Source organism: Myiozetetes cayanensis, unplaced genomic scaffold (assembly GCF_022539395.1).
Source record: "Myiozetetes cayanensis isolate MyiCay16 unplaced genomic scaffold, myiCay2020 scf16, whole genome shotgun sequence".
Taxonomy (NCBI): Eukaryota; Metazoa; Chordata; class Aves; order Passeriformes; family Tyrannidae; genus Myiozetetes; species Myiozetetes cayanensis.
In genome coordinates, this window is record NW_026087270.1 from 8,004,874 (window position 1) to 8,025,887 (window position 21,014).

A 21,014-nucleotide genomic window follows, 5' to 3' on the forward strand; every position below is an offset into this window, starting at 1 on the left:
ACACCAGTAGATCAAGAATTGCACTCTCAATATAGGCATTCTCACACTGATTTGTTCACTAACTTACTCCAAAATCCCTTAATATTAACCAAGAAATTTTGTTCTTTAAATACCTTCTAGGTGGAAGTGTTCATCACCAATAGTGTCTCTGTAGCCTTCCCCAGATAAATCCTGTTAAAAACAAACAAACAAAACAAACAAAAAACCAGAAATTAATGTCAAATATACTATACACAAAGTGTTGAGGTGTTAACAGTATGTATTTAGTATTGCCAGAATTAATTTAAAACACTAATGAGAGCACAGGAGCTCATTTCCAGGAAAGAAGTCAATCATTTTACTTGTGGTAGTTAATGAATTTGGTGCTAATTTACAATGCTGAGGACATATTTTTGGACAAAAATTTAATGGAGATGAATTGACCATAGAAGGGAAAGAAAAAAATGTTCATATTCAAATAATTTTACAAAGTATATTAATATTTAGCATTTCAATGTTTTGTCAATCAAGCAAGTTAAAAAAATTCCAAATGGAAATGATAAAGGAGAAATAAGACCCTCACTACCTACAGAGGAATGTTATCACTTGGTTCCACCAACAAACAGAAAACTTTCATATGCCAGAGGTCACCCAAGAAAAGCAGATATGAGATTCCAATGAGCTGCCTGATCCTTCAGTCCCAAAACTAATGAAATATTGTCAGCCCCAGCACATCTAGAATAACACAGAAACAAATGCCACAGGTATGCAGACTTATCTCAGACCCAAAAAACATTTCTCCAAGGGTGCTGCAGTAGTAATAAAGGGCATCAGTGGGTTTTGGAGCTAATGCCACTTACAAAGACCCTGAAGAACATTCTTACTCTCTTAATAGCAGACCCTTCCAGCTCCAGTTCCTCACCCCAGCTAAACCATAAGCAGTGTCAGCTACCCACATGTCCTTCCTTCTCTCATTCATTCCAGAGGCTTTAGCATCACCATAACATCACTGACCTTACCTTACAGTCTTGCTCCCTAAATTCTCCACAAACACTGTCTACCACTGATAAACAGTTGTGGTGACAAAGAAGGATATGGGCCTAAAAAACTGGTGTGCTGCACTCCTGATCAGTTCAACTTCACCTGCAGACACACACTGGCATCCTCAGCATCAGTCTGTGAGCTGGAAGTTGACAGCTCAGAGGTTTTTTGTCCAAGATAAGAATAAGGTTAATAAATAACCCATGAAAATTAATGTCTGGTTGCATTCATTAGCTTTATCATGAAGGAATGTGATTAAGACAAAGCAGTTCACCTCCTTTTCTTGAAAAAGCTCACAGAGGTTCTTTGCCTTCCGCATGGCCAAATGTTACTCTTTGAGATTAGTTATAACAAAGTAACTGAGCCACAAGAGCATATCTTCAGAATTCTCCAGTATCAATTTCTGCAACAGCATGTTAGATATTAGATTTCACAAACACTACTGGATAGCTAGCCCAGAAACCCTGAAAATACTCTCTGCTCACGAGCAGGTCACCTGAAGCAAAGTTAGAACTCACAGGACAAATGGCTCTGAGAATTGATGGCAATCTGGCCTGGAATGCTGGGATGCTACGCAGCACAATGTTGTTCTAAGAGCTGACATTCTGGATTTAGATTTCCAGGTAGCAAACACAAAAAACTATCTTTGTTACAGTTAAAAAGTTCTCTTTTTCTGGGCATGTGCTAATCAATATCAATCATTACCTTAAAAACTACGGAAGAAATCGACAAAGAATTAAAAGAAGACAAAATAAAATGTTGCCATGACTTATCATATTTTTGCGAGAAGATGGTCTTTCCAGGGTCATCTAAAGATTAATATACTTTTGTTTGGTCAAATTCCCCCATGTCATCATTTTCCATGAAGCTCTGAGAGCACACCTCTGACTGCTTTCATACACAATGATATATAGAAATGACTGATCTCCCACAATGCTAAATATTGAATAACTGTTTTCTTTGGGGTTTTGTTTGTTTTTGTGGGGTTTTGTTTGTTGTTTTTGTTTTGATTTGTGTGGGTTGTTTTTTTTAAACTAAATGCAGGAGTCCTGCTCCCTTTGAAAATAAACAAAAAAAATTCTGTTAACCTGGTCAGCAAATACACAGTGAGTAGGTATCATCTTATTTGTGGTGTATCTCTGACTTTAATACTACCTAGGTGGTAGCCTTCATCTCCTGAAACTTTAGCAAAGCACGCACTGTATCTGGGTATCAAATATTGCCTGTTATAAAATGATGTCATTTATCTCCTCCTCTACAAAGCTCACAAGTCATTAATTTTTGTGGTTTTTCAAAAGACATCACTTAAAAATGAGCATACGTTTTTTGATGTAAATTGCACTATCAAGTAACTCAAAGGAAAATAGTGGAAGACAGAAAGTGTAAAACAGAGTGAAACATTAATATTCATTATGCTAGCTTCCTTATTTTCTCATTTTAATCATTACATGGGTCTTAAGCAAATATGTTTTATATTCTAGTCTAGTTTCATTCCTTCTCTAGCTCCTAGTTATTTAAGTTAAAGTAGTAACTTAATGCAAGCAAATTTCCAGTAAGTGTTTCTGCCTTAAACCAAATTATTATAAATTAACACAACCTAAAAAGTGTTTTCATGCTGTTGAACTGTAATATACCTGTTAGACAGCATATAAATTGGCAATCCATCCAGAAGCTGATGGGAGTATTGTTTGAACATTTAGTGACACATTTAAGCAGAATTCCTGAGCTCCCATTCAAATGTGTTTCCCTCTGTGTGTAAGATTATGACATGTATTATCTTTGATAGACAGACATGTATCTGCAAATGGTGGGGACTTTTACAGGAAAAAAACGTGAGGGGAAAAAGAAGATACTCTCTCATTCGTCTTATCATCATTAAGTCTTCTGTCAGAAAAACTGCAAGAGAGTTTACCTGAATATTTTGAGCACCACCAAGATAGATGCCACAACCTGGATAAACACCAAAATGCATCTGCTTGAGAAAAAGTCTCCAGACAGTGTAGGTAAACTCATACTCAACAGAAGAGTACAAAATCTGAGAAAGCATCAGAGAAAACAAATTCTGTCTGCAGCTCATACTGCATAATGAAATTTAACCTGCACAAATTGCCTTGAAGTAAATGAAACGGTGCATCTACCCACAGCAACCCAAATTCACAAAGTGGACTAGAGCAAAGGAAAAGGGTAAAATGTGTAGAACAGAACTCACAGCTCACGAAATTCTAGCGGGAAGCGAATGTTATAGCCAGGTAGGAATATTTGACACCGGGGAGAAGCGTGTTCGAGCGCAAAGCAAGCACAGCCTGGAGGGGATGGAAAAGCCAGCAGTGGCTCTGCACTCAGCCAGGCCCTGCCGCGTGGTCCTCGGTGCCTGTGCCACGGCAGGAGCCCAGCCCACGGCAGGACCGGTGGCCAAGAGCAAAAGCAACAACATTTAGGTCATGGGCAGTTGTACATCACTGTCCTGACACGATGTTTTAAATCACAACACTGCATTTTCAAACTGGAACACTGAGTCATGAAGCAACCAAAACCAGATGTACCCTGTGAAATACTATAGAAATGAGGTCAGCAAGCACTTGAAAGAATAAAGAAAAGAAACATTTACATTGAAGGATTATTCCAGCATGCCACTGCTGTGGGTTGCTAAACAGGAACCCATCTACAGTAAGTGTCTCTACCTCACTAGGAGTTTCCTAGATAAATAAGTTGGCCCCTGTTAGCTACTAACACGAATCACACTGAATGACTAAGATTCAGGCCCAAACATCTGCTTCAAATCTCAGAGCAGCTGCTGCCTGGCCTGGGTGGAAAGGACCTCATGTCCCATATATCCCATTCTGAGAGGTGACGCTGTGCTCAGCTAGGACATCAGAGGGTAGGGGTGGAGAGAAGAATTAATTAGTGCAACTCTCTCAGAAATGTTGCTGAGTATATGCACAAGGAGAAAAACAATCTTTAAAAGCTCCCACACCCCAGGGCTTCTATTCAGCTGGGTACAAGTCCGGCAATCGTCACTCACTTCCCACCTTCATTGCACAATCAGACTCCAATGAATTCTAACTCACTGGGAATTTTTATTTTTTTTTACCCTCAACATCAGCCCTAACCACCCTGTGCAGTTTTCTTACTGATACAAGTCTATGGAGCCAAATGCCAGGCACTCACTCTGGGGTTTCCAGCTACTAACTTCCTTCTCACGAGCCATCTGAAAAAGCTGCAATCCAAATCCTCACCCATCATTCTGCCTATATCACTTTATTCCTCTGATGCCTTTACTGCTCCCTTTCTGCTTCTACATTGAGAGTAAGCTTGACTTTACCTTCCAGGCTCCTCACAGTTGTGTCTGTGGTCACATCTCCCAGCCTTTATGCCTACCAGTTCCTTTCACCTTGCTCAACTGCATCACTCCATCTACTTGTCCTGGCTCTGCTCCCCACAACACCCAGCATGTGAGAGCCAAAGCTACAGGTTGCAGTCAGAGCGTGTGTCTGAGCAGCCTGCACCTGGACTAACGTGGTCTTCAACGCAGTTTTGCTCCAGTGTAAGTAGAGACAGCTACATCCATAGACGTATTAGATATATCAAAGGATAACATTTGATTTAAGTAGGTTATCATGATAACAAGGACATTTTTAAAGTTTGGGCCCCCCTACTCTCTGTATTACATGTCAGGTCAATATTGTGTTAATTAACATTTTTCTAAAGGTGTTGCTCTTTTCAAGTAGAAACAAGTTACTTTACTTCCCCTTCTTCAAACATCTCATTAAAATCCTTTGATTTTAGCCTTAAGATACTCAATTTTCCACATTTTTGGCAGAAAATACGCACACGTTTCCTGTTTTAGTGAATTTTTTATGAAGGAATCCTATACATTTCTTTTTTTCTTTTTTGCACAACACATGTAAAATGACAAATTATCAACCAAGAAAACTTTCCTCCCTATTTTTAATCATCTGACTAAAACTTGTGGGTTTCTCTTTCTTTATTCTCATATTGGTGCAATCAAGTACCCAACACTTTTGGAACAAGCAAAGCTGAAGAAACATTTAACAACAGGACTGCAAGGGACAAGGTAGGTGGTAACTCTGTAGATTTTACAAGGGGTTTTTATGTCTTCTGTAGATTTTACAAAGGTTTCAAAGTCACTGTCAACAAGAATGCTGTGCCACCTATGCATAAACTTCAGTTCTTGATGCAGAAAAAACGATCCCAAGAAATGGAGGCTCAAGAAATTGAAGATGCCCTTTGGCCTTTCACCTGAATGACTGAGGGCCCTTTCAGGTGCCAAGAGGTCACTCTGAATCCTTCAGTCTCACTCACAGGAAACATATTTCCAATTTAAGTCTGATTTTAGTCCTTAGCAGATTGTGAAAACCTCATCTATTGAAGATGCTTCAGTAAACCCATCCAAACCCCAAAGCAGTCATTATTATTGTTTTACTTCATTTTTAATCTTGTTCAGACTTGAAGAGAAAGAGGAAAAAGACTTTTTCGAAAACCAGTTGATGAAAGAAACCTTGTTCCCCTTTGGGTACCTGAAATTTCCTATGGACTAGAAACATAGTCATGTGTAACTATGATCAGCTCAAGCCTAGGCTTCACTACTCAGGAAGCCTACTCACACCTCAAAACCCAGTATTATTTCCTTTAGGATAATGTAGGTCTAAGTAGATATTCATTTATCTGAGGGGGTCATAATTTTTTAAATATGGGTTTACAGACAGGCTTAAAACTTGAAAATAAATTAAATAAGCAAATAAATAAATTAACTGCTGGTAGTCAGACAAACATGGAGATGACATTGTGCCAGGTTAGCAGCTTTCATGCATACAAACCCATGCAGCCAAACATACATAAAAGTAGACATTTATGCACACAATTTTGGGCCATCACTACTTACAGGTAAGAATGTGCTTTGGGCATGCATCTGGCTCTGTCTGCACTAGGAAGTGAAGACTTCATACTAATATTCTCTTTCAAAAATGCTTGAAGATCCCCCTCATAAGCTTTTTCAAATAAATGATACGCTCCTGTATTACACTGTCCTATTTAGGACAAGAGTTTCCTTTCCTTCCCTGTTCATAAGTAGCCTATAAATCCAGGGCCTTGCCCAGATAAAAGCATATATGCCAAGCCTCACTATAATGAAAACTGAAACCAGGTAAATACATTTAAGAATTAAAGCATATACCATATAGAAAAACACTACAGAGCAATACAAATTTAGGCCTTGTTTTAAGCCTAATATTCTTCTTCTACAGTATATTTCCCCCTTTTTTCTGGAATCATGAGGTTTTACTTTTTCAAGTTTACCATTCTTGATAAATTAATAACAAAAATTCACTAGGATGCAACTTTCTGTAAAGAACACATAAAGCAGCTTACACTTGAAGAAATCAGAGACTTTAATTTTTAGACCAACACTATAATACACACTGCAACTGAGATAATGTAGATTGGTCAACAGAAGCAACAAGCTCAACTTCTATAGTGGTTTCTTTCTCTGAAATAAGAACCTGTGCTCTGTCATTACAGAAGGATTTTTCCTCCTCCACCATGCATCAAAACTTCTCTCAGATCAAATTTTGTTATAGTATAATCACAGCAGGTAGAGTTGTCAAGAAAACAGACTTTTCCTCTAAGATCTCTGATAAATTATCTTGGATGGGTTTCACTGCTGTGGTTTAGGATTTTACTGCCTTTATCTGTCACGTTGGCCTCTGTGCCCAAAGTTATGGTCTTCCTAACAGAGATGACAATACACAGTGGATCTAGCACAGCAGATAACAAAATTCATCCTCTGGTACCTTAGCACAAAGATCACAGTAATCTACCAGCTCCAAAAACATAATGGTGACACACACAAACCCATTCTGCTCAGCTGCCTCTGCTCTAGGAGCAGTAACTCCCAGCCATAATAATGTGATAACAGTGTTTGAAATCACTGCATCTGTATTTACCAATCTGACAGAACTGGTGCCCCTGCAGCCTCATCTCTGGTGACTGTAGAGCAATTCCAGCTGCTGGTAAATACTGTGATGATAAAGACAGGGCAGCCAAAAAAACCCAAAAAAGAAACCCATGTTAATCTCCAGCCACAAAGGATCATGGACTATTAGAGGCTTACGAGGCAGAAAATATCCCCAATCTTTATTTTCCTGTTACATACCCTCAAATGGGTACAAGGAACAGTTGTTGTAGGATATGCTTTTAAGGATATCCCATTCATAGGAACATGAACATGAAGCTGTTGAGGAAGTGAAAGTGCAAAGCAGAGGGACACTTACACAAAAGCCTTCCCGGTGGACAACTGAATAAATAAGAAAGTAAAAAGATTTTTGTTCTATATTGCTTGCAACATGCAGATGAACCTCTTTTGCCCCAATCAAATGCATGGACCAGGCTATCCCACAGGATAAACCACAAATCCTTTCTTCATTTTTCTATTGCTATTTTCTCTAGCCTATGAAAATCATCTAATGGTAATAATGAAACATGGTCTTTTCAAGTAGCTGTGTCACCTCTGCTGCAGTGGGCAAGGGAGCATCCTCTTCCAGAGGTCAATCACGGCAACCTGCATTCAAAAAAGGCTACACCTGCCTGCTCATTTAACTTGAATCCTAAGATTCACACGTGCTGTGGAACATAAACATGCTTGTAAACGTCAATCAATTTATATCCTGTATATATGTATTAAAAAAATCTATAGAGGAAAGTAAACCCAGCTATAATAGCTTACAATACTAGGCACTTTAATCCAATGTTAAGACCCGTAGATACTCAGAAGATCCACGTGGACAGTTTTACTTACATTATTCCAGTTTCAAGACAGAACATTACTGTTTCTATGATGTTTTAACTCTATATTTCATAGATCTTCATAAACCCTTGCTAGGTGTTGCAAAGTGACATCTTCCATTAACACTATTATTGGAATTCCAGAACTATTATGACTTCTAATTCTTAAGGTGATAGGGTGAAATACAGTTTTTCAAGGAATTCTGTCAGATAAGAGATCATATAATTGAAAGCAACTGTAAGAACAGATGTATGGAATCAGCAGTTACTTTTCAACTGAAGGGTCCAGCCATCTTCAACTAAAAAAGATCATCAATTTGAGATTAAATAGGATTGAAACAAGAAATGTCTGCTTTTTGCTATATTTAAATTCACTTTGAAGCTACTTCAGAAGAATAAATGAACTCACTCTACAGATTCAGCTATTTACCTTACTTTGTTCTAACTATACTTTAATCTCTTTGCTGATTGGAAAATCAGCTGTCCCCTGTCCCCCAGGACCTTATCTTCAACACAGATTATACTGATGAACAAGTCTAAGAACATGAATGAAAGAGGACAAATCTTCATCTTTCCTCCAGCCTGGAGAAGCTCAGTAACTCCTCCAAATTGCTTATTTTGGGCTTCTTCACCACAGCAGAATAGATGGGTGTAGCTTTGTAATAAATCTGATTTTGTGTTCAACTTCCTTTCATGATAGATTTGGTTACCAAGATACTCTTTAAAAGACAGATTTAAGTGCACTGAGGTGATTATAACCAGGCATGAACTGGGAAATAAGCTTGCAGAAAACATCTACAGAGCTTGATTACAGAATAACTTGCTTGTTTAAGATGTGATCACTGACTTCAGTGATCACTACAGCCTTAACTTACTGCATTCTGAACCTTTCTTGTGAGAATAGTCTGTCTTCCTACATGGCTTGGTTTTCATGCAGCACAAGGGCTTAAAGCTCCCCTAGAATGATAATCAATGCTCCTCTATTATGTTTATAGCTCTAAGTCTTTTCCTGCTAATGGATGACGTATATTTATGCAGCTGGAGGAAACCTGGATTCAATAACTGCTCCACCACAGACTCACTGTGTGGTGTAGGGTAAGTCACTTAAGTGTCTCTGTGCCTTCATTTTTCAACTGTAAAATGGAATTCTTGGTGCCCACCTTTGCAAAGAGCTCTGAATCCTCAGGATGAAAACATACCCCACTAAATAATATTACCTTGTTAGGAAGCACAGGTGTGTGACCCTGGACACATATGCTAATGTTGAGCCATAAATCTGTCAACAGGAGGTGCTGGCAAAACAGATGGTTCACATTCCTTTTTAAACCACCTCCTTGTCCCCAGAGCCCAGGTATGTCAACTAATCATTTTATAACTGGTTAGGGTTTTAATGGGCCAGGAAGTCACAGAGAAGTACAATAGCACCAGCATTATGGCTACAAATGGAGCCAACAAGAGCAAAAGACAGACCAAGAGGTTTCTTTTACTCTTCTCTCCTGCCTCCTGGCATGTAGGACAAGCACTGTGAGGCTCTGCAGAAAAAGATTGGAAAAGAAAAGCAGAACCAGTCCCCACACATTCCTGTAAGCAGTCCAGCATCGGTGACCGTGCCTGACTGCTGACTGGTGCTGCATACATGGAAACAGACACGCGCTTTTTAATTACAGGCAGTAAAAAGCCACAGATGCACACCATTTAAAAACCTATTTAAATGAACAGTTGCATGTTGATTCACAGGGTCAGGAGGATTACAAGCAAATAAAACCTTCCCTTCTAAACATTTATTTTCTTTACTTAAGAGTTACCTCTATTATTAGAAATTCCTATCCCCCATCTCAATAGCTGAAAACTGAGCACCCGGCATTTTCCTTGAGAATGTTACTGTAGCAACAAGGGCTGGGGCAGGATTTATGCTGCAGGCTGGGCAGGCGGCTGGCAGGGAGGGCTTAGGTGGGCTGGGCAGGCAGGGAGGGCGAGGCAGCAGGCAGGGTGGGCAGAGCAGCGGGCAGGGCAGAGTAGCAGGACAGGGCAGAGCAGCAGGCAGGGCAGGGCAGCAGGACAGGGCAGAGCAGCAGGCAGGGCAGGGCAGCAGGCAGGGCAGGGCAGCAGGCAGGGCAGGGCAGCAGGCAGGGCAGGGCAGCAGGCAGGGCAGGCAGCTGTGCAGGCCCGTCTGCCACGCACATTCCCATAAATGGAATCGGAGGGCCAGCGGCCCACATCAAAGCATGGAGTTTAGCAGATTTCCCCTTCCCCTCCCCCTGAGTCTTTGAGACGGAGCCTTCATACTCCAGAATTTAATATCTTTTTCCTCCCTCCCCCCATCAGCCCCTTTGTCTGTGTCTCTGTTCTCTAAGAGCTAACAGATGTTGATGCCATATAGTTTCAAAGAAAACTTTTGATGCCCACATAACTCATTACAACTAATATATTCCAAGAATGCTTGTAGCTCAGGAAACACTGGGGTGAAAAAACAGAGGAGAGGGGGCAAATGGCTACACTGAGTAAGCCTTGAGAGAAAATAAATAGTTCACTTCAAAGTCATCAGGGAATTCTTTAACAAGCTCTTTCTTCCGCAAAACACAGAACAAATTCAGCTGAGCCTAGAATTCCCAAAGGAAAAAAATAAAACCAAACTCCATATAAATGGCAAAGCAGAGGGAAGCATCTGAGAGGTCGCCTGGCTCACCCAGCAACAAAGTGCAGCATTCTCGAGGTTCACTATTCCCAAGCAACCTGCACTGTGCCAGGGCACAAAAGCACTGCTGAAAAGCAGAGACCATCAACAATAACAATACAGAGAGCCCTAGAAAAAGCTAACCCTGTCCCTCTGCACGGAATGAATGCAGATGGCAACGAGACTGCTCAATTCACGGAGCACTGTAATTCAGCCTTACAACATAGGAGGAGGATGTGTCACGAAAGTCACAAAGAGAAGAAACATTCCCTCATTTAGCAAAAGCAGGTGATTGTATTTTTCGAGGCAGGCAGGTCTGTGTTCTTAGGGTTTTCTAGGGTTACATCTAGGATATAACCCTTCATAAATTTTTCCAGCAGGTCTCCTCTCTTCCTCTGCTGCTTCAGCACACAGCTGCATCCTCCTCTCTGTTTGGTGAGCAGCCCCCCAGGAGTCACCAGGGGTTGGTAGGGAGAAGGGTTGAGAAAAGGGGGGAGGGCAAGAATGCGATTACATCAATTTCCACAGCAGGAGGATCAGATTGCATCATTGTACACAACTTGGGGCCCGCTCTTTTATCCCTGATGCAGGCAAATTTCCCATTGAAATCAGTGGGAGACTTGTCTGTGCAAGGACTGCAGAATGGGGTGTTCTGTGATCACAGAATTAGAAAGCAGTAGGAAGTCACACCTGGCAGCACCTCTCTCAGTGGTGCTCTGCCCTCCTTTGGGATGGATATCAAATCACAACAAATGAAAATATAACAATAATGTTAAATCCCTTCTCCCCCTCATACACAAACTCCTAAAAATCCACCACTGCAGTTACTGTATAAAAGTCTGTATAAAGTTCCTGCCAGTGTACTGCAGATTTCACACAAAGCAAGTAACAATAAGAAAGAAAATATCAGGGGGCGGCAGGAATCTCTCCTACTACACATACATAGGCTACTCTCATCTAACAACTAGAAAGCAAAGAGTTTCAAGGGTTTTAAACAAGCAGGTGTGTTCTGCTTGGGGTTTTTTCCAGGGTTTTAGATGGAAGAAACAAAGACAGTCACCCCTACTGCAGCAACAACAATGCATGGTCTCTTTCTTCTGAACCGTTCAAATACAAATCACAGTACAGCAGCACAATATGTGGAATTATTATTTTTTCACTGCTGCTCATGTGCAAGAACAACACTTTGTATCCACTTGCACCTGCATGAAAATTCTCCTTGTAGCAGCTCAGTAGTCTCCCCACTTTAGCTGCCACTACTCCCATGCACATCTTTGCAGAACACTTATCCCTCAAACACACTTGTAAACAGCTTAGGGAAACCAGAACTAAAATCTTCCATCAGATTTGTTGAGGATAAAATGTGTTTCCTTGCAAAATGATTCCTTATTATCTCTCCTGTCTCACTGAATGGGGATAGTCCATTTCCATGAGGGAATAACAAGGAAGGCATCCTCAAGCCTTGGGGCTTTGTAAGTAAAATACCATATTATTGAGGTCATCATCCAACACATTTCAGAGCATCAGGAAGCTTCAGCAGGAGAACAGAGCTCCTCAGGTAACTCAAATCGAGTGGGGCCAAGGTGGGAATCATCAGAACACAGGTGATGACACAAAAGTACTAAACACTATTGAAACCTTAGGGCTAAACACTTGAAATCACAAGATTTGAAATTCTATTCCATAAATTCAAAGCTCGCTGAACTCTCAAAACAGCGCACCTGTAGAATCTGGGTTCTAAAAGTTTCCTCAAAACTCCCCAGTGCCTCTGGACTACGAGGACTCTTCAGCATGTGGGAAGGCTGGGCAGCCCTACCAGTACCACTCACCCTGTGGTGGCTGCACTGGTGCCTTCCAGTCCCCACCAAACAGCAGATTCTGAGCTAACAGGAGGCAGCACTTGGGCCAGGAACTGCCTTTGGAGTACACTGTGTGTTTTGCCCATGTTTTTTACCACTGTCAAAGAGCATACTCCAGTGTGGGCCAATGACATGCTCCTTCTGTCTCATATATACCAGAATACAGTGAGGAAAAACAACCAAGAATCACAAAAAACGTGATATAATATAAATGTTATATTTTCAGTGTCCTGGTTAGGCCTGATTTTAGTTTCAGCTGAGCCCTATTGTGACTATTTTGTGACAGTAAAATAATTTGGCCTTTCGGATAAAAAATTAGCAAATAATATTTAGAAGAAAAAAAAACCATGTCAAAAACTTAGTAACTATTGCTTACAGGGGCTATTGGCAGCATGAGCTGGAGTTTCCTCAGCATAAGATGAAGCACAACAGCAGCAGCACGACTGAGATTTTACATTAAAAAATAAATGCATGACAGTCTGAGGTTCCTCATAAAGCTGGTGATGCTTTACCTTAGAAATCTGCACCTATAGCAGTACTCTGACTTTCTACCATGATTTTGCCTTCTACATTCAACACATGAACTACAAGAGGAACTGATGCATCCAGCTTATTAACAACCTTGCTCGACTCTCAGCTGTTTCTATATATTGAAAATTGGCATTCAATAGACTAAGTTACCTTTGCTGGAGCTTGTCAAAGAAAAAACACAACATATAGACAGGCCAGAGCACAAAACCTTTCAAATGCATCTCCTTCAAATGGTCTTAGTTAGTAGGAGACCAGTAATATTGAATGTTCTCAGAAACATGTAATTCCTTTCCAATCTCAAGCAGACAATTTAAACAGAATCAAAATTCATTCATTTTCCCAAACTCTTTTTACTTTTTTTAAAAAACTTTCAAAGACACCATCAATAGATTTGCAACTCTCTTACCCTGAAGAATAAATATCTAGACAGAAATCTTTTAGGTGTGCATATCTTCCTCCAACAGAACTTCTGGTGATCCACAAAGGAACTGTGTTAGATAGGAGGAAAAAATCCCCTACTTCAGCCTGCCATGATGGAACAGATCCTGATTTTGATGCAATTCTGACATTGTGGACATACAAAACCCTAAACATTGGGCCATTGCTACGATTTGGTTTCCTGAACTGGGCAGAATGTTGCCCGAAGACATCCAAAGATGTTGGAAGGGCTTTTGTGGCTGTTTTTCATCACTTCAGGGAAAATGTTTGATTTTCTGATTGTTTGTTGTGTATGTTCTTTTTGTTACACTGCAACAAGAACAGAAAGACTAAAGGAAAAAGACCAAACACTAAGCTGCCTCTCAAGAAACACTGATAGAAAAACATAATGCAGTCTCACAGAATATGGCCTCATATCTGACAAAAGCTGGCCTTGGCATCAGACTTCACACAACATGGGAGAGGCCAAAACCAGCACTGTGAGAAGTCAGCTTAACCAAGGCTATTGGATGCTGTCAAAAGTCATAGGAGCACCGTTTCCATGTTCTGAGCACATCATTAGCAAGTCCTCCATGTGCTCCCCTTGGAAAGGTACAGCCCCCCCTTAAACAGGTGGCATAGGAAACACAGCTCAGTGACTAGTAGAAAACACTTGGACAAAAGTGGCATCACTTGGGATCACAACAGACACTTTCTCTTTCCATAGAGGGTGAGAGAAAGCTGAAAGAAACTTAGGGTACTTCAATTTCAGCACAGGGCCACGAAGCCTTCAACATGTGGCTGTGACTAACAAGTGACACAAACTGGAGTTTTAAGGCTTATCACGTTACATTCCTGCCTTGCTTTTTTTTTTTTTTAAACCAATTTAACTCCATCTTTGTGGCAAGTTGTTGTTCTCATTTGCTATGATTTATAATATCTTATTTAAACATAAGAGCTAGTGGAAATCCTTTACAACGTTTATACAATCTTTAATGTTTTCCATGAGGACCAGACACATTTGGGAGGGGAGAGAGAAGGGATGACAGCCCAATGCAGATTATATGGAGAACAGCAGGCTTGACTGACCCCATGCAGCTATTAAAGGGACAGCAGCATTTTAAAATTCACATTTGCCCAGAAAAGTTTTACCTAGTCTTATGTAAACACTAGAGAGGCATTAAAGGAAGAAGGAAATCTCAGCTTTTCCAGACAGTTCACTTTGACTTTGTAAAGACTGTTTCTTTAATGTCTCAGTTCAAGCCTGTTGGTCCTTTTAATATGCTCCAGTATGAAAGTCACAAAGAGGAGTGGTGCAAATAATTACGAAAATAAAGGAAAACAACAAGGAGACTTTATTATCCCAAGCTAATTTCATTTAAATTTTTAAATATAAACTAGGGGAAATATTTCATCTCAGTCATTACTGGCATCTCAGTTAACATTATTATTTTAATGTCAAATGTGTTTAATGCTGCTAATTTTTAATAGCTTGTATTTAAAGAATGAAAGCAAATTAACAGAAACAGATCTCTTCTCTCTCACTAGGCACAATTCTTAACTTCAGTCAGAGAAGTCTGTCAGGCAGCCCAGATTGCATCAACAGCTTCATAAGCTCATGACACACCAGCAACATAGCACAAACTGTTGCCCAAGCTGTCCTGGCAGGACATGCAAGCCTTGATTTTGATCCCAGTTTTACCCTAGTTTCACATTTCTTTAACTGCAGTAGAACAAAATCAGAGTGGCTGGAAACAAAATTGTGCCTTCACCTCTTGCCGAAGCATTCAAGACCAACTCATTTTCTAGTCAGCTACAGCATCAATATCAATATCAAAGTAAATATTTTAACTTAAGTTGAAAACTCTTTATATTTCTTCCACAAGCAAAATATTAAGAACTCTGGCCTAGAGAAAGATAAAAGGACCCAATCTCCCCTTTAAATTACCAAGCAAGCTTGGGCTTTGACTCCTTTTTCAATGGGAAGTCAAAACGTCTGACTCCAATCAGTTTGTATAAACCAGCTTTTGTTTTTCCTTTTACCCAAATGACTCCACTCTTAAGGATTTATTGTAACTGGATTGCTTTTCTACCCAGCAGGGAGCTTTAGCACTAGCAAAGCTGTTCCACACAGTAGGTTTTCCGCTGATTGAATTTCTAGACTTTCAGCTCTTCGGAAATGTTTGCTCTTGTACAAGCTGTCAGAGGGAAATTGTGTGCAGTCGATTTTGTCTCAGCTAAAGCCAGGCGGGGTTCCATATGCAGCCAGCCAATGTGGAATTGAAAGAAGGAAGATCAATCAAATTGCAAAGCAAAAAAAGGTCTCAGCACAAATAAACAACAAAAAAAACCCTCAAAAACCAAAGAAACAAACCATACAACCAAAAAGGGCAGGGAAAAGCAGATGAGAATGAAAACCATTTCTGCAAATAGGTGCACTAAAAAGAACCAGCAACATCCTTTTTTAAAAGGAAAGCTTTCATTTAAAAATCATTGAAATAAGGACTAGGAGTCATTTGAAGAAGCAGTTCCATTAATCGTGCACAAAGCCAAAGCTCCCAAATCAAGCTGCTGTACAATCTCTCATCCCCAGAGCAGCCCACGTTACTGGTACTGCCACGGCTGTCAGTGCCACACTCACCGCACAACAAACAGCCACAGGGAGCTCTGCTACACAGTGCTGGTTCTGTGTAATCAGGAACACACACTGGGAAGGTGTAGGAAGACATTGGAAAGCACCTCAACTGCCATGCTTGTCACAGATGGTGGAGGGTGATTTAACAAGAAGGATTTTTCAGCCGTCATGTTCTCAGTATCTTACAAAGACCACAGAGTCACCTCCACTTCAAATGCACCACAGCCATTATCTTGCCAGGCACATGGTCTAATGGTCCCAGTTGCTGCCTCCACCTGAGGTTTTGTCCTTTAGAAATCTAATAACTGACAAGGCCAGAAGTGCACAACACAACCAAATAAGTCAGAAGTAACAAGCAGAGATAAAGACATCTGTATTAAAAATTCAATAAAAGGATCTCAGGATAAGCAACATTTGCCCGTGGTCTGGTCCGCAACAGCTCATCTTTTGAACTTGCAAGGACACATTTTGGTTCTAACTATACTACAGAGAACAGAAATGCTTTTAGGTATAAGTCAATACTTCCAAATGACATAGTAACCCATGGATGTGACAGCATAGGTGAGCATTAGACTGGGAATCTCTGCCCTGCCACCAGTCTCAAGCCTCACAATCTTTAAGTGCACCATAAAATGACAAGAAGTGATTGCATGGACACCAGACACACTCTGCCTCTGTATCAAGGTTTATGTTTTGAAGACCCTGTGTTAGAAAAATTATCTCACCTGTTTTTCCTTTTTAGGAGATAATTACAGTGCTTTTTTTCACTCTTTTTTTGACACTCAGTGTAAATCACAAAGCCATACAACAGGGATTTGGTTTTAAATTACTGGACTTGACCTTAAGCCAAGTACCAATCTCTTCACTCTCGTGACCATTGATAGGACTCAAGGAAGCAGCATGAAGCTGTGTCAGAGGAGGTTCAGCTTGGATATCAGGAAAAGGTTTTTCACCCGGAGTGTGGTTGAATAGAGAGGCTCCCCAGGGAAGTGGTCTCAGCACCAAGCCTGAGTTCAAGGAGCATTTGGACAATACTCTCAGGCACATGGTGGGATTATTGGGGTGTCCTGTGCAGGGCCAGGAGTTGGACTCGATGATCCCTGTGGCTCCCTTCCAACTCAGCATATTCTATGCTTCTATGATTCTATGATTAAAAGACTCTTAAGTCCTTCTACCTTGTATTGTTCTGGACTAACCCTCATGGCTAAGTTCAGTGAGTAGCCAGTGAGTACAGCAGTATCCATAGTATTCGCTGTCTTCAAGGACAGTCACCCTGTCTAAGCACCTGTTAAACATATAATGGGGAAAAGTGACTGGGGCAGAGGCTCAGTGATGGTGCAAAAAAACCCTTCAGTTTGCCATCCCTGTCTTTTCTCAGAAAACACTATACAGTGAGAAAAGATGACATCTATCATGAAACAAATAATAATAATGAGGATATTTCCATCTATTCTTCCCTAGTCATCTGCTTTCCATTAACAGTGGTTTTCTCTCTCAGTTCCTTCCTTATTTCACCTGTTAAGTGTAGCTCAGTGATTTTCCTGCTGGGAATCTGTTCAGACATGCTTTCCCAACTCAGCGCACTGACAGCTTGACATTCGTGCTCCTAATCAACACTGCACCTCGACAAAGTCTTGATGATGAAAGGAAATATCCTGCCTCCAAAGCCTTCTAAAGGACCATGTGGCTGACGAAGACATTTGCACCACTATTTGCACCATATTTAATGAACCTCATTACCTAATCAGTTGTCTACTTAAGCTAGTCACTGAAGAGTTTCCTCATTTTTTCCTTTACCTCCTGGGAGGATACATTTCCTCTTTGACCACAAAGAAAATATTGCAACTAAAGAAGAAAGAGGTCAGCGAATAAGAAATTTCTGATACACGAGAAGGAAGCACAAAGCTACAAATGACCTGAAACTTTGATCAGTCTGTTCTCCTGATGCTACTTAGATTTAGTCCAGCTGTCCCAGGCACTAGTGCTAACAGCATCCCAGCCCAGGGTTGTAACCATGTACAATAGCTAAATAAAGTATTGCCTTAAGATAAAAATTCACTCATAAATCCCAACAAAGGTTATTGAAAGGTTACTGCTCTCCAATTAAAGATACACTGGCATTTTCAACTAACTTCAGGTTTGATTTAGAGGGACACAGACTTTAAGATTCAACATTGCAAATGCATAGCCTTCAGTGTTCTAGGGGAAAAGCAGAACAAGAATTGGTTAATTCTCCCTACACAGACTGAAGAAGCTTTGATTGTCTGAAAGACTTTTTATGTCATTATCAATTTCAATCAAGTTTTCTATTGCACAATTCGGTTTGAGGGCAAGTGGTTACACAAAGTGTGAAGAATTATTCTGGAGCTGACAGACAAAACTGGAGAAAGGTAGGCATAGCTCCAGCACATCATCTCACCAACAATTATCCCTAACCAACTGCTTAATTTCTTAGATCTATTCCATTTTCAGGTCTGTCAAAGCCCGTGTTCACCATGACCAGCCTTAAGCATTCTACAGACTTTGCTCTATTTACCTGCTCTGTATAAAAGCCTGCCTTGCTCTTCCTCTTCTAAAAGAAGAAGCTGTAAGAGGGAGAAAGTGGAATGACTGAGTGGAGCAAGAGGACATTTGGGGACTTTGGAAAAGGAAGAGCACAGCTTAGAACCTTGCAGCTCACCTCCACGTTCTCACAGCTGAGACACCAAGCATCTCATCATACTGACTTACCTATGCACTGCACTGGAAAATACATACCTTCCTCAAAAGGTTAGAGCAGGAGTTTGAATGTATGAGTCACTCTACTCTGATGTGTGCAATTATACAAAATACACATTGTGGATTTACATCTCCCATTTAAGTAAATGAAGTTTTGCCATTGATTTTCATGGAAGGAGACCTTATTTCCAATGCATAGCATAGGCCAGCTGCAGATTAACATCCTAGACCATATGCCATGCCTTGCAGGGTTCACTTTAGACTACAATTGTCTTTCATCCCAAACAAACTGCTGTCAATCTGCCTTTGTACAGTTCAACTATTACATTACAGTTATTACTAGAAAGTACCAAGTGACTGCTTTTAAGGAGCAAGGCAGTTTCACACAGAACCAGGATGATGACAACAGAAGATAAAGTAAGAAATCTAGGAGAAGTTAAATATATACTTTTTATTATTGCTATTTTTAAACACACAAAAGACACTGAGGTTGGGACAAGTTAAAGACAAGGTTTAATGACACAAGAAGACTGGGAAACAGATGCAGAGAAGAAATTAAAGGCACCCAGTCATGGAAACCTTTGCACAGGCACTAAATCTTATTCAAATGAATAGTTCTTTTGAAACCAACTTGACTCCTCAAATGAGTAAATTTAACAGTTTTCAGGATCAATCATCTCAAATGAATGCCTAAAATAAAATAAAAGAAGATAGAAGATATCAGAATAACAGCACATGAAATATGGTATCACACTCATGCTAATGTTAATCATCCCTCATTAAACAAACTTCAAAGCAGTACAAGAAACCTGAATGGTAATATAGGCAAGATTTCAATTGATGATAGAAATGAGGATAAGGTATATATTAGGACATGCAGTGAAAAGGAAGTAATCAGAAAGACTGAAGCAAAAAGGCAAAGCACAAGGACTATAGCAGGAAAGAAAATGGGAAGTATGTAGACAAAGAACACTCCCAGATGTTTTATTCCCTGTGTTCAGGGTCACAGCCTGCAAACATTTAATACCTGATGAAAAGACTAAAGCCATGGCCATTACTGTGAGTTTCAATGACCTGGGTCTAACTCTTAAAGATATTCCTAGGTTAGGAGTTGCAGGGGCTTCCCTTCTAAATGAGCACACACATGTGCATCTGCAGGACTTGGTCATTAGCTCACAGCCCTCTCTGAGTTGCATTTTTCTTACAATATTTCTCCAACAGCCACAGCCTTATCCAAGTGAGAATGAACTGCTGAGAGCGTGACAAAATGTGGTGCAATGCAGACAGACAGTGGAGATTGGTATTTACAAGAAATTACGGACAAATTCTACTGCTTATCTGACAGTAATGAGATGGGCTGCCAGTTGACACCAGAAAGCACTGAGAACACTGCCCCAGTGAGAAAAAATTCTTTAGCATGTAAATGAACTTTCCTCAGATCACGTATATGTAAAATAAAGTTAGGTATCAACACCTAATATATACATGGAGCTCTTTAAAAAAACCCCACAAACTATCAAGAATTCGAGAGAAAACTGGATATGAAGAAAATAATTCTATGGATGGTGTCTTTCAGTGAAACTCTTCTGCAGCCCTATGCACTATGGGAAAAAAAAGCAGATGGATCCTCTGTCCATCTTAACAAGTTTCTGCAAACAGTGTCACCCTGCTGAAGCAGCGTGGCCAGCTGACAGTGCAGTGCCTCACCCACCACCAGGCTCCCCCTGTGCTGCCAGGCACTGTCTGTACTACCTGGGCAACACTTTCAAAGTAATCCCCAAATTTGCTATATGAGCTGTTCTTTCATCAGTGTTTATAGTACAGACATCACTCTCAGATGTGTTGTATAAAGCAGAAAGGAGTAACCGTCCCCACAGACACGGCTCAAAGGCAATAATCCGTAAGAGACGTGCAAGAAAACAATAAAACAAATACCTGAGGAGTGGCAAAAGGGCATAGAGGTAGGCTAGGAAAATATACATCATTATGGAAGTATAGGGCCTGAAAGTTACAGCAAGGTGATGGAAAAATTACGTGCTCAGATGTTCATTGTAAGCCTTATTTGTACAGTCTTTCCAGGATCTCCAGAGCCAAAGCAGAAGCCCTAGCAGCTTGAGCTAGGGGACAGTGTCCCTAAACAGTCACCTGCTGCAGGCTTAAAGGCTCTGCAAACAAGATACAGAAGGATTTCCAGTGCACAGGAACAGAACTTCAAGCACTTTTCTGGTCCATTTGAATTGATGGATATTGTAGACTCAAATACTGCAGGGAAGCCTAGGAGGAGAGTATCTGTTAACATGTGACAAGTGTTTGATCAGGAAACAGGAACACAGCCTGTCTTAGATCATAAAACACAGTG

General features: G+C 40.4%; 1 protein-coding gene across 2 annotated transcripts in view; it reads right to left on the reverse strand.

The window, feature by feature from the left end:
- Nucleotides 1-21,014, reverse strand: part of NKD1 (NKD inhibitor of WNT signaling pathway 1) — a 110,151-nt gene that overhangs the window by 39,912 nt on the left and 49,225 nt on the right. For both annotated transcript variants that reach the window (XM_050311233.1, XM_050311232.1), the window contains exon 4: nt 114-171. In XM_050311233.1, the coding sequence (XP_050167190.1) occupies nt 114-171 (58 nt within the window). The remainder of the gene's footprint in view (nt 1-113; nt 172-21,014) is intronic.